The following is a 14,973-nucleotide window of genomic DNA, read 5'->3' as shown; positions in this document are numbered from 1 at the left end:
AAAAAAAAACCGCGGGCGAGCGTCTTAGGAGTTTTGTTTTCTGTCCGTTTTAAATTAAAAAAATATATATAAACGCGCACGGACAGGAATTCGACCCTCTTCCCGCAGCGGTATACGCCCGAACGCGCTTCGTTATTGTTCAAACTTAATCTCGGCGTACGATACCGAAATGATATCGTTCGTTCGTACAACGTACGGTGGTCATTAGACTCGCTTTGCGACCAGACCGTTTGAGTCGATTAACCGAATCAGATGAGTCGATAAGGTCGTTCGAAAAAAAAATAATAATAATAATAACACGTAATACGAGCAAAAATTGAAATCGTTTTAAAATGTTTATCGAAATTGAAAAGAATGTATATAGTAATGAAAACGATGTAATTTAAATAACAAGTTGTGTTTTCGCCATCCATAATTTATTTTATTTATTTGTTGAAATAATATACGGGTTAGGACCCAATTACATGAATTAATTTTAAAATAGCGTTCGAGAAAATTATTAAATAAATACAGAATAAATTAAAGTTTAGTACGACAAAAAATATAAAATAAAATATTATTAATATTAAACAAACATATCAAGTTATATGTACTGTTAGTTCAGCTGAAACATGATTTTTATAAGAGTAGAAGGAAGTAGAAAAAATAAATCAATATTATAGTTACTTACAGAGTTCATGATTCTTTGCACACCATAAAATAGTTAAACGTTCCTAATAGTTTTAGTTCTAGCTTTTTCATTTTTGCACTCGTACGTGTGTTCGGGTGATCAGTAACGGCTCGATGCGGATTTTTTATTGTAGCCGCTGTTTCATGACTTAAATAGTGAGGGTATACCCGCCCCATTTAAGTCATGAACTTTTTTTTTTACCTATGGGTAGAGCGTTGTGTGACAAAAAAGTTAAAAAGTTAAAAAGAATACATAATTTGCACATTTGATATAAAACATTATTTTATGTTATTTCGTTTTGACACGTTAATTTTAATATTTATGTACTTAAAAGTACAATTGTACTCTGAATCTAAGATTTTTACTCGGGATAGGTACTCGATACACGTAACTGCTTCATCGGGAAATAAACTTCACGCCGCCATTGCAGGTAATGCTCGGAATTGAAGACGCGTTTCGTCCGTATTGAACACACAAGACGGAAGATATGAGTTGTATCCCCGATCATGCAGATTCGTGGTCTGCTTATCCCTATTCCCCACGGGGCTTAGAGGATGGGATGTTTTCACATTTATTCCGTTGACGAAACCAACTTTCCGTGGCCTCAAAACCGTGTTTGTCGATTTTTTTCACGAGATCTTATAGAATTCTCTCACTTTCGCGAACCAAGATAATTTAGTTATTATACATCTATACTATAACACCGGGACACCGGTACCATAAATGCGTTCGTCAAAAAATTATCATATTGCCAACGGACGAACGAGTCAATTGATCCCAAGTCCGTTAAGCAAAATCATATAGTATTTAACCAGGAAAGGGCCTAAATAAGGGGGGTGCGAAGAGGGTGATCGCCTACCCCTGAATCCATCTTTAAAGAATCGCTTATGTGTGAAATACACATTTTAAATTTTTTTAATGTCGATCATTTTACAACGAAACGAAATTACGCGTGGCTGTGAATACTGAATTGGGCTTTTTGTCAAGTCCATACTTAGTGAAAAATCGAATAAAAGTGGATCAGGCATTAGATTAAAGAGAAAAAAACCAAAATTACTAAGGATTCATCTGATTTAAATGTTACAAAAAATTTTACTTGTAAATTTTGAGCCTGATTAAAGAAAAAATTTGATTCGCCCCCCCAAGAAGTCAGACTAAATACGCCCCTGCGGGGGACTGTCAATGGGGTCCGATTGTCGCTGCGCTTCGCGATCGCACCCCGTAACAGTTCTACGTCCAGCATACAAGACCTGATGGACGACCCTATGCTCGTCGACAAGAATGAAAACGTCGCGTCCACGCACACGGTACATTAGACATCGGGGTAAAAATGCAGTTTCTCCGGTTGTGCAGGTATCTCCTCGCGCGTTATACATGTTATATTTATTATACACGTAAAATACGTCCGTATACGTAAGAACCGACGAGTGAAAAGAAATGTTATGGAAAAAAAAAAAAACACTAATAATAAAATAACCTTGCTCGCGTATACCTGTGCTGCGGCGGCGGCGGCGAACACCCTAATTTACATGTGGGGTGCGCGAGATATTTATAACTGTTGATCTCGTATCGTCTCGGGCGCGCGCGGGGGTTGAGAAAACGACCCCTCCGCATACCATTCTCCTCGTGTATTTATAATACGTATATACTACATACGGCAATAATAATGTTCTCGGGTCCTGATCTATTTCCAAGGATCAGATAACGCGCGCGTCCCCCTGTGTGTGTCTGAAGTCAAACAGAAACATATTTTATTTACAAGGGATTCGAGGGCGGAGTGGAATTCCATACGCGCACACGTATATATGTACATATATATATATATATATATCAGAGGCAGCAGCAGCATAAGCGACAGCAACCGATGGCCCATAAAAACCGTCTGGGTCGCGCGAAGGATAAGAGATGTAGAAGGGAAAAATAATAATAATAATAATAATAATAATAACATTCGTATCACGACGACCCTCTTATTTTTATTTTTTTTTTTTTTTTTGTTACCTGCGCGTTATTTTTTTACTCCCTTGACAGCCGTGAAAGTCTCCCGGACACTTTATCATACGATTTCGCCAAAAAGCCGTTTTTAAATAAAAGAACAAAACGAGAATACGTCCAACAGGTTTAATCGTATTATGTGCACTTTACAAAACGCCCCGTAATGGTAGCCAGACGTTGATGAGAATTTATGACTGAACCCTCCCACTACGCATTATACATACATGTATAATAATATCTATAATGCACGTCGTTTTATGTATTATACGGCCGGTATACAGTACGCGTATGTATTTATATATATATATGCATTATATTCGTTCGTATTATTGTTGGTAATGGAGAAAAAAAAATGTAGGAAAAAAACCACGAAAACGCGTCCATGTAAATGACTTGCGAAATTGTATTATCCGAAAAAAATAATCATAATATATTATGTACCGTGTACGGTCATTACACATCACACTTACTCGGGCTTACGAACGATTACACACAGGATTCGTGTTGTTCACTATAAATATTCGAACAAATGTATTTGAATATATTTTACAAGTACGCTCGTTTCGAATACTTATAAACGCCAGTTTAGCAGTGCATAGTCGTTCGTATTCGAAATGAGAACGCTTTTACAGTGGTCGTACCCCCGAAGCCGCCCAGGAAGACCTCTCGTTCCGTTCGTTTTTCGTCTGCTCGTCAGCAGTACGTATTTGTTTTGTACCGATTTAAATGAACAAGCAAAACTTTCTCGGTTTCGATTTTGAAAAACGTGCGAAAACCTTCTCGGTCGAGTTTTGAAAACATCACGTTTTACCGTAAACTATTTATTATTTTATTTCGCGTTATAAACGCGTGTGTATAACGAACAGTCGTCACCTGGTCGAGATAGAACTATTCAAACGTGTACTTGCGTATTTCGTCGGCAATCATATGTTTCCCCCTGGCGAATATTTCGTATAATATTATTGATACGGTTTCAGCACAACGGATTGTGCACCACGGTGTTTTTCACCTGCGCACTTCCGACGCTCCAGTACGTGCGGCCGGTACGATATCGAATAAAATACATTTAAATATCCAAACTAGAGAGCTCTTGGAGCACGTGAAACACTTGTTTAACCGAACACATATCCGTATTTATAAAATGGTAAAATTAGTAATTTTTTTTTTTTTTTTTTTGTTACGTAGGTACTTGAAGTTTTAATAAAACATAATTAGCACAGTACCAAGTTAAGGTTATACGTTCTTGTTCTGGATTTTCCGTGAATTCACGTGTGTTAGGAGAGTATTCTACTCCGAACCGTGCGTACAATAATTGCGCGCGGGACACGGTGCAATAATCGTTCGATTAGGTCTCCGAAACCGCGGCACGTTGTTAACCCGATCCGCGGTGTACATTCGTTATTCGATTTTCCACTCGCGTGACACACATAGCGATTTCGCAACGCGGACCGCAGTTGACAAAACGTTAACCTGATTTGTGTACGGATACGCTTCTCGTCGGCAAACGTTCATCTTACCCGCGGCCTTGGACCGATGTCGTCTTGAGATTACCGTTTACCGATTTCCGTTGCTTTACGAAATATCTTACCGTCGACGTGTCGAATAATATTAACAATATAATTGCGCGCGCGCGCAGTTCATCGAAACGCGTTTTAATGCGAAAACCGATCGACGGCGATCAACAATAATTTCAATCGGAAAACGATTCGACGACGATCACGTACCGCGCGCGGACCAAGCGAACATCGTTAACGTAATCCCGTCCGTTTCGCGTAACGCGCCCGTTCGTCCGGCCGATCATTTTATTCCAAAACAATGCGCATCAGTCGTAGCGATTTTCGATCAATGTACCCGATCACGGTAAAGTGGAAAGTACCATGATCGTGTAATAAATATTATGCATGTTCGTGCGTTGAGTGCAAGTAAATTTAACTAGGTAAATAGCCGCGGAATACGTCCTCAGCGTCGAAGAAAAGTAAAAAAAAAAAAAAAGGACGTTAATAAAACATAATACACTTACAGACGTTTTCTTCTTCTTCAATTTTTTTTTTTTTTAATTAATTTAACCGAGATATCCCCGTTGAATAGTAATAAATAAAATCGCTGCGGGTGTAGCGGGAAAAAATCTCTCGGACGTCCTGCGGTTCCGAACGGTGATCAATAATATTTTCATATAAAATATGTGTACCCATGTGCATACACGTACGCGTGCTTTCATTAACGGAAGATTTCTATTTTTTTTTCTTTTCTTTCTCGTAATTACGTGTAATTAAATTATCTGGTTCTTCCATCGGAGAGCCCGGTGTCGTTTTTTTTCGCCGTTCAATCTTATTTAATTATTCTGCGCGCGAAGCGACGGTCGCGACAACGTTAATTTTATCGTGCAATTTTACGCAATCTTATTGTAAACACAGCGCACACGTGTACGTAAAGACCCGACGGAGAGGTAGGAAAAAACAAAACGTTTTATCGACCAATACACCGGGGCTACTTAGGGGCCATGGGTCCCGTTGCCCAGAGCGGCACATTTTTAAAGATTTAGAGAGGCGGACAATTTTTATTTCGTGCTTTACACACTGATACAACTTACGCAAATGATTTAACAACATGTTTTCTAAATGAGTGTGTACAATTTTAAGGCCATATAAAAAATATTGAAGTTAAGCTTACAACAATACAGATGTTACAGTTAATAACAGAACATAATTTTACTAGTGTTTATCCTTATGCTGGAGTAGCTTTACGTATTTTTTTATGTACACCATCTACAAATTGTAGTGCAGAGCGTTCTTTTTCCACACTAAAAAGAATAAAAAACTATTTTCGCTCTACAATAGCACAAGACCGGTGCTTGGCTTTAGCGGTATTAACAATTGAAGACGAAATAACCACTTTATTAGATTTTGAAAAAATAATTAATGATTTTGCTAGTTCTGAATCAAGGAAGAAAAATATTTAAATTTTATATTTCTATTGTATATCTAGCAGTTAATAGAGGTTTTAATAAATAATATTAATTAGTAACAAAATTTTTTTTTTTGACTGGAGGAGGGGCAAAATATGTGTTGCCCTTACACTGAAATTCCTAAATACGCCCCTGCCGATACACGATGTCAATTCGAGTACTCGGTCGTAGCAGGTTAGGTTGTTACAAACGATTTCTATACCGCGGTGGTTCCAACGAGTTATTGGTTCGGAACACGCGTACTTGTTAACCGCCTGTTCTCGTCTGCGACACGGTATTCAGACGGACGGCATGGGAAATTCGGTAACGATAAGTTTACATATCGATCGAAAAGCAATATTCAATTGCGGGTGGTAATTTGCACTGTTCTATTTATGCGACGCGTACACGGTTGAAATAACTTTTAGTTTTATCGGTGACAAACGTTGTTGACTCGAGAGCGTGCGCGCGCACTCACCCAATACAATCTTAGGCGTGTACACGGGTTACACCTAATCGCTTTGAATACACAAGTTCAAGGTTCCGCTGTTTTCGATAAATAATATCGAACGCGTCCGCGTGTTGTTAGTTTATTTTGTTGTTAGTATCTACCGTTAACTGGATGCGTCGTCCCACGGCGACAGCTGAACGGATCATATTACGCGCGATAAGTTAAACATATAATAGGTACGCACTCGGGGAAAAATTCAATTATTCCATTTGGATGTGTTGTAGGAGAGGGATAAAATTATGTGAAATTAACCTTTTTTTTGTATATTTTATGCGCGCCGAAATATAAATTCATGATAATTCGAGCTACAAACTAGTTTGGCAGTGCACACATTATTTATATCTACGTATACATTTTCACTTTTAACTCTACCGGAGGTATCCCGAATCAGTTAACAAGCGATAAACAACATTTAGTTATAAATTAAAACTAAAACGTATAAATAACATGGACATAATTGAGGAAATTGACCGTTTCATAACCGATTAAGTGAAAATAAACAATTTACAAACGTTATGTAGGCAACTGCAATCGAACTTGTATGATGTTGAATAATGAGTAAACTTCCACATTACACTCATTCGATTTAAGATCTGCATTTCAAGTTTATTCGTACCACAATCACACCTATTGTAATGAAAAAAAAAAAATCAATCGACAATACATAGAATTAAATATCGCTAATTCAGTGGCTCAATTCAGGGTAAACACTGTGCGAGTAGATGGTTGATCCAAAATTAAATATTTTATTTAATACGAGTTTAAAGAATGTTACAATCAAGTTTGATGCGTTGAAAATAAATAATAGATCCATTATAAAAACATCATTTTCGTAGAAACATACACTTTTTAAGGATAAAAATAAAATCAAGCAATAATTTTAACGATTATGCACGATTATGTTTGAGGGTGAAATTTCAAAATGTGACATTCTCCGAACCGGTTACCTAAATCATCATGCGACTACTTATTTACTGCGTTATCCCTGTAAATATTTCATCAGCAACAGATCACAGATCACGTCGTTTAGTGCATAAGTGAAAAAAAAAAAGAGAAGCGATTTGGAAACAAATTGTAGTTGCTTATACGAGTAATACTATCAAAAGTTTGTCCTTGCATTATAGCTCCCTAGTCATTAATAGTGACGATAGTTGTAGGTCAAAACGGATAAATCATAATTAGCAAAACCATTACGATGGCCTAACTTACTGCTATTGAGTAATGTTAGCCGTATAGTTAAAATTTTATTACATATTCTTACGTCCGTTTCAATCGTACAATCGTGAAGAGAAACGATAATAATAGAATTATACGTAAACGTGTATAGTACAAAATGTAATATTGAAATTAATTATTTTTTAAATACTTTTTACGACGAGAAATTATAAGCTAAATCGGTACACCCGATTATGGATACATGAATTATAATTTTTTTCCCTCCAGTTTTTTGAAACATAATGTGTATTATTTAATGTAATAGAAACGCGAAATAAGTGTGCAATACAAAAATATTAACCTATCGATTAATAAAAACAAACAGTAGTTAAGGATCGAACCCAAGAGACCGCGGATATATTTATATTTATAGTGCGGACGACCGCGTTATAAATGGTCGGAAATGGTAAACCGAACTGAAGTGAACCTGTTGATTTGAGAAGTGAGTTGTGTAATGTTCTCAACAGGGCCCGCGTGTGGCACTCGATTTCTTCAATTCTGTTCACGTAAGTTTTCGTTTCGCACGACCAGACACGTTTTCCTCGTTTATCATCAACCGCCAGGGCCGTATTTATGGCTAGGCCCGTGAGGCTCGGGCCTATGGTGGCAAATTTTGTAAGAAATAAAAAAAAATCATATAAATATTTTATGCATTTATGTAACTGCGTAAATTAATATTATAGTTTAGATATCTGTGTATAAAATATACGGTCGTATGACACTGAAAATGTCAATAACACGAAATCAATTTTCTCGTAATGTGAGCTATAAAGATAAGATACCTACCTAGGTACATAATGTAAGTTGTTCCTAAAAGTGATTACGATACTAATATAATATATACATAGGAGTTGACTAGAGATATTGTGTATCCAAATCGCACACGACGAATTAGAATTATTTGTTTTGTTTATAATGAATGTTGACCTAATTTCTTTAAAATTAAATAAACAAATTAGAAATAATTACAAGATTTTTTTTTTCTCGAGGTAGGGGCGGCATATTTAAAAGGGCCTAGGGCGGCACTTGTTCTACGTCCGGCCCTGTCAACCGCGCGCAATCGTACAGCACGCAGATCCAAGCAAAATAGGTGTATCGTCCAAGTCGCCGTACACTTGTCCAAAACGTCAGATCGCGGACGGGCGTGCGCGAAACGATGGCCGATCGCAGTTGGCGCAGTACGATTACCGACGGCGCCAGTGGCAAAACGTTTTGTTTTTCGTTTCTCCTTTGTTCCTTTTTTTCCGTTTTACGCATATCGATCAATTGAAAACGTATCCGCACGACAATGAAAAAGCGTTTTTACGAATTACGCGGACGACGACGCACGCGCGACGGTATTATTCATGGCCCGTGTCGCGCTTCTGTCCGTACACCTCTGCGCGACACGCTCGCCCCCTCCCCCTCCCCCCGTTTCCGCATTGTTTACCGATAATCAAAACGAAAGTCGAAAACGATGTTTCGATCTCTCGCCCGTATAATGTGTATCTCTGCGCGCGCTCGTGAACGCACTACACGTGTACATATCGTTCGTTGTGCGCGTGCAGGAAAATAATCGCAAAACTGCTTCGCCGGTTACAATAATACACGACGACAACAAAGCCCATCATATATGCTTCGATTCAAGCGCACAATGCGCCGCCGCATTATGTATAAACAATTCGTGATAATTTTTCAGGTCAAAAAGACGTGATGGGCGAATCGTCTTTTTATTTTCTCTCTCTCTCTCTCTGTCTCCCTTTCTCTTACTCTCTCTCTCCCTCTCTATTTCTCTTCTATCCGCCGTCGGAGAGCGTTCGAATAGAAATTGTTCGCAGTGTGACGTCGGAAAAAAAAAAAAAAAAAACTCAATCGGAGTTCGGGCGTTACGGTACAGGAATGTTTCGGAATATCGCAACAGAAATGTCAACTTTAACGAGGAGCCGTATAAGAACGCGTTAAACCGTCGATAACATCATGACGGTACGTTGAACGCGTCCGATGAGTACGTCGAGTGTTTGGCATGCGCGTTCGTTGCCAGCGATCTTACGACGTACCTAACCAGTCGGTCGATCGTAACAGCAAACGCGCATGTCACACGCAGGAGATTTTCCGACCCCCGTCCAAACCCGGTTTAAATTTTTTCGTTTTTCGGCGTTTCTTCGCGGCAAGACAACCGTAAACGTGCAACGAGTACGGGTTTTTCAGCCGCCGATTTTTCGCGATTTCAAAATTTTACTAATGATCGACCGAACGCACAACACCGGGAAAGTACCGCGCGGTAGACCGCGTTTGAGATGGGAGGACGTGATAGGGAAGGATGTCGATGCGTTAGGAGGATGTGTGGATTGGAGAGCAAAATCGTCGGGTAGGTAAAACTGGAGGCAAGGTTGTATGTCGGGATGGTCCTTAGGGCCGAAGAAGAAGTATAATAATAAACCGTAGGTAATTATTTATTGTTATTGTTAACGTAATAATTATGACGATCAACGGTAATTAGATACGAATAGTAAAATTACACCGGACACGAACGCTGGTGAGATTTTAGACGTTCAACACCATCTCCCCTTCCTCACCGAAATATTAGAACACGGTTCATAAAAAAAAAAATCACGTATCTAAAAATGTAATAGTTATTTCAAAGTTTCCCATGAGCCAATACAATTTATAAATATATATATTATATAATGAGTATAATAATAAATTATGCTGTTTATCAACATTTTATATTTTAAATTTCTTCAACACCTCACCACCACTCCGAATTTTTAACCTGCATTAGACGTTCGATATTTGTATACAACAATATTAAGTGCTCTTATTGCAAACTAAATTGAAAATAATCTATTAATGAATAATTTTAAACTCTTCCGTGTTATCAATTATAAAAATAATATGTACACTGTTATGGTAATAGTAAAAGTTGGCGTCCGATTTTTTAATGAAACTAATTAATCTTTCTGATACCATACAATATGGTCTTAAATTGTCTAATTTCCTTTCGCATTTCTCAACATTAAATATGCGAGTTTTTAATCGATTCTGACCGAACCAGGGAAAAATCTAATTAAGCTCGACCCCATGTTAGAGTTTTTCCCGTTATATACACGCAGAGTACAAACATCTACAGTTTTAGTAATGTGGAGTAATGCAATGTGAAGGCATATTCATTAATATTTGTCAAATAAAGGTAAAAACACCGTATCATTTTTATGAGTTTTTCAAATTTCCAATCAAATTATTATTTTCTGGTCAATCAGTTGATTTTTTTAAATAAATATAGTGTAACTATGATATGTAAAACGGTTACCATGATAAAATATATCTATAGTACAAACAACGATTTTTGAATTATTCATTAAAAACGCGTAAATTTAATATTCATTACCTCATCAGTATTTTACTTTATTAGTTGATTAATTTTTATTTGTCGAATAATCAATCGAAAATGTCGAAACCCAAGAACATGGAAAACATCAAATTCTCGATTCCAAGACCAATCACACCCGTGATCAAACCTCCTATGTATCGCTCAATTTTTTCTAATTCAGTGAAGACGATGTATAAGACAAACAGAGACTGTCACCGGACTATGGGCTACGCCGAGGTTCCGCTCAAATCACCAACACAATTTTTGAAGAAGAACACCAGAAAAGTGACGAGGCCATTTGTCGGTAAGATACACATATACGAGCGATCTGTTGCGCTTGGTTACAATCTTTTGACGAACGCTTTCCAGAAAAAACTAATTATGTGTGCCCTATGAAATCGGCACCCCAACTTCACGGTACCGGTGCAACTAAAAAGCCGTGGAAGAGTTTACGGGATGAAGTCCCAAAAAACTTTATTCAGATGAATATTATCGACGTGGTGAGAAAGGTGCCGCCGTTGCCGAAGCACCGGGTTCAAGATACGAGAAACGGTCACGTAATCGTTTTGAACGAAGCCGGTTTGGAACCCAAATATGTACTAAATAAAGTACGTAAAAAATAATTCTGGATTTAAAAGTCAAATACTTCATCGATTTCATTGAATTTTTATTAATCTATGTGTACAGGCACATATACAAAAAAATATTCTGGGAGGGGGGGGGGGGGTCGAACCCTTGAAATACTCTTATTGAATGCACCTGTACGTGTGCAATCCGTCTAACACTCCCTCCTTTCGCGTATAATACAATACATAATACTGTTTAACAAGCATTTTATCTTTATTTTGATTATTGAAGAAATTCATTTTATAAACATGAAAAAAAAAATTAAAGGTCTGAGAAAAAGGTAGACGTAAGATAAAAAGGTGGTAGTCACTGTCTGACAAACGCTAACCTGAAATAGGGAGGGGAGTTAATTGTAACGAAAATTTTTATCTTTAAATATTATTAAAACGCGAGGCGATTTTTTATGACAGTTATATCTGAAGTTCTACTGGACCGATTTTCATGATTTCCTTTTCTAACGCAAGTACTCAGTGTGCAGATGAGCCATCAAAAGAGAAAAGTCCAAAATATGAATTAATTAATAGTTATTAAAAGAATTAAGTTTACCGTATTGTTACATAGCGGCATTCGTTGACGACGCCGGTATAACTCTACATTACTACGTCTACTGGAGTACTGTAGCTTTGTGAAAGAAAAAATTAATAAAACTGCGCGGAAAATTAGAAAATTTAAGAATATTTAACCACCATATAAAACTATTTCTAGTCTAACCATAGCGCTTTGGACAATATAAACTTTTTAATGCAGCCTTTAACGTTTGACATAGAATTAACAGAACATGCTGCAAATATCGTCAAAGATGATGTAAAAAAACTGTTAACGTTTAAAACAGATGTTTTGGCCGTAGTTATTATTATTATTATTTATTAGTAATATATCTATGTAGGATAACTGAATTTCTAAGTAAACGTTTAATCAGTTCAGAGCCATCGCATCTAATAGTTCAAGTTTCAAGTCCAATTTAATATAGAGTTTTGGTAAGTTTGGATAGACTAACCATACACTTTGTCTAGACCTTTTCCGTCAATTCACTTCCAATATATTTTTCTGCCGCCTGTATAACTTCCACTATTCCTACTTCTGCTGCAGTACTACAGGTCTGTAGATTTGTCGTCGTCGGCGGCGATGTACATTTATTATATTTTACATTGTGGCATTGTGCACTGTTTCGTTATCGTCGTCGTGTCGTCATCTGAACCATCGTCGAAAAAAACAACAAGAAAAATGCTATTCTCAATTTACGCATTGTCTTTTCATATTGTCTTTTCGCGTACAACATAGAACAAATTACAAATTTTACTATATACATTGTTCCGCTTTTGTTTAAAATGGAATATCAATTAATTCCCATAGTAGGCGATAAAAATTGTTTATTTCGTTCCGTGTCATATTTAATATTCGGCACGCAAGAAGAACATCGAACCTTGCAATTACCGTAATCCGGCAGCGACGGGTAATTCAGCTAGTGAATTATATTATATTTTGTTGACTTTCTTGCAATTGGTACGCATCATGTTAAATGGAAATTTAATATAAATTCAAAGATATTTTTTCAATACGAAAATAAATGTCTTATAATTTGTTAAAAACAAAAAATTCCACTTTTATTCCACTCTGGACAGACATTGCAGTTTCATGGGTTGTAACTGATCTACACGACTATGAAGCGTTTTCATGTACTCATCGCTCTCCTGAACCGTTCTAAAAGGTGATGCCACCCGAGTCATTTCGACGGTTGAGTGACTTGCTAGTGTGACCAAATGAACTATAATCATACTCGAGCTTCAAAGTAAAGTGTCGCTAATGGATTTTTCGCCAAACGAATTAAATTCGTGTTGAGAAACTATGTTCTTCCGATTCGTGTATAATTATTTAAATGCCTTTGTAAACTTTTTAAATAAATAATGTACTTTTCATAGAGGGAAAAAAATAAAAAATACTTACTTTAAAGTGACAAAATATTATTTACTTACCGTTATCGCATTTTGTTTTATTTATTTTTTTAACGTTGATTTCGTGTTTTGCGACAGAATTACGGCAAAATGCCCAAATACATCATTAAAATGCATGATGATATGAAAACGGCGAAACGGTTAGAAATCGAGAAAATCAACGCAAGCAAGCCATTGTCGCCGTTGCGTCTCGTGACACCTCAAGAACGATCAGAATTGATAAACGTAAGAGTAACGGTCTTTCTTTTTGTACCATTTTTTTCAATAAAATCTGAATGTCTTATATAGGCACAAGAAATAAAAATGAATAAATTGAACACGGAATTTCTGTTGTTACCGGTAGTTACTGACACGATAGCCAAGGTCAGAAGAAAGACCCATTTAGAGAGAACCCTTAAAGACATGGAAGATAGAATCGACCTTTTAAATCGGAAAAAGGTCATTTACGTAAGGCAAGATGCATAGAATATTTTGCATTTTTTAGATCTTACCTTACCTTATCAATTCTCTTTTTGACTTCGGGCGATTCGAAGAATATGTTTTACCATGGAATGCGATTTTTAAAATTTAAAATTTATTTTTATTTTCTGGATATTCTCTTTGGTTAAATGCTCCGATCATCAACGTTGTTTTCAGTTTAACAGGAAATTTCGTATAGTTAGAATGTAGTAGCTATCGGGAGATCATTATTTAAATTTATATGCTCAAACTTATCCTAGTTAAATTTTAATATTTTCGATTTAAAAAAAAATATGATATAAAAAAAAAAATTATAAATTAAACTAAAAAATTTTAAGGTACACTATTCTAAAAATAAAATTCAATGATTTTTTTCTGTATTTGATTGAAAATAGATACTAGTCATAGGCATTTTTTAACTTAAAACATTAAACTTAAAACTAACCACCGAAGGGCTATCGTACGAATTTTAAAAACTGTAATACAAATTTATACATATTATGTATTATGTATTAATATTTACATATTTAGTCTTCATATATATTTTGAATGAATTTGTATTATAGTTTATAAAATTTGTACGATATCCCTTCGGCGGAAAATGCATCAAGTTAAAAAATGCCTATAACTAGTATCTATTTTCAATCAAATATAGAAGAAATCATTGAAGTTTTTCTATTAATATAGTGTGCCTTAATATTTTAGTTAAATTCATATATTTTTTTTAATTCGAAAGTATTAAAATTTCATAAGGGTGAGTTTGAAACCACATTTTCGACCAAGAACGTACCCCCTTCCCTTTTCGGCTGATTCACTTTTTGACCTAAATCGTACCCTTCCCATTTCGGTCAATTCACTTTTCGACCACATTAAAAATAGGCCGATTCCCTTTTTTACAAAACAAACATTTATGTATTAAATATAAAATAATAAAATTATTATGCACAGTTGTTGTCAATACTTATTAAAATATTAATATAAAAGAGGACGATATTTTTAAACTCTTACTGTAATGATAATTGTTTCCATTTCTTTTTTCGAAAAATCGAAATTGTAATTTTAATAATTTTAGGACTTCACTCGTTACGCTTGCCAGATCCACCCACCAACTCGAGTACCACTGCATGGCACTTTTCAGGGGGGTGGGGCGTCACCTGAAAGGGAATTATAGTCCAAGCCTAACCTAGTTTTTATACAAACGTTGAAACTATAGCAAATGGGATTATGCTCTGTATGTGAATCTAAAACCTC

The 14,973-nt window shown here is 36.2% G+C and overlaps 1 protein-coding gene across 1 annotated transcript; it reads left to right on the top strand.

The window, feature by feature from the left end:
* Positions 1-10,762: 10,762 nt before the first annotated feature.
* On the top strand, positions 10,763-13,728 carry LOC112680798 (enkurin-like). The gene is made up of 5 exons (XM_025550996.1): positions 10,763-10,988; positions 11,054-11,292; positions 12,017-12,115; positions 13,342-13,488; positions 13,552-13,728. The coding sequence occupies exons 1-5, from the start codon at positions 10,763-10,765 to the stop codon at positions 13,726-13,728; spliced, it is 888 nt and encodes a 295-aa protein (XP_025406781.1).
* Positions 13,729-14,973: the final 1,245 nt, after the last annotated feature.

Source organism: Sipha flava, unplaced genomic scaffold (genome assembly GCF_003268045.1).
Source record: "Sipha flava isolate LNK unplaced genomic scaffold, YSA_version1 180_pilon_pilon, whole genome shotgun sequence".
NCBI lineage: Eukaryota > Metazoa > Arthropoda > Insecta > Hemiptera > Aphididae > Sipha > Sipha flava.
This window is presented reverse-complemented; position numbering and strand designations above follow the sequence as displayed.

What these genes read in the sequence shown, in the direction of transcription:
- LOC112680798 (XM_025550996.1), top strand. Translation starts at nt 10,763, where the DNA reads ATGTCGAAACCCAAGAACATGGAAAACATCAAATTCTCGATTCCAAGA. An exon ending in AGTGACGAGGCCATTTGTCG is followed by an intron (nt 10,989 to 11,053) that starts GTAAGATACACA and finishes AACGCTTTCCAG; the next exon opens with AAAAAACTAATTATGTGTGC. An exon ending in CAAATATCGTCAAAGATGAT is followed by an intron (nt 12,116 to 13,341) that starts GTAAAAAAACTG and finishes GTTTTGCGACAG; the next exon opens with AATTACGGCAAAATGCCCAA.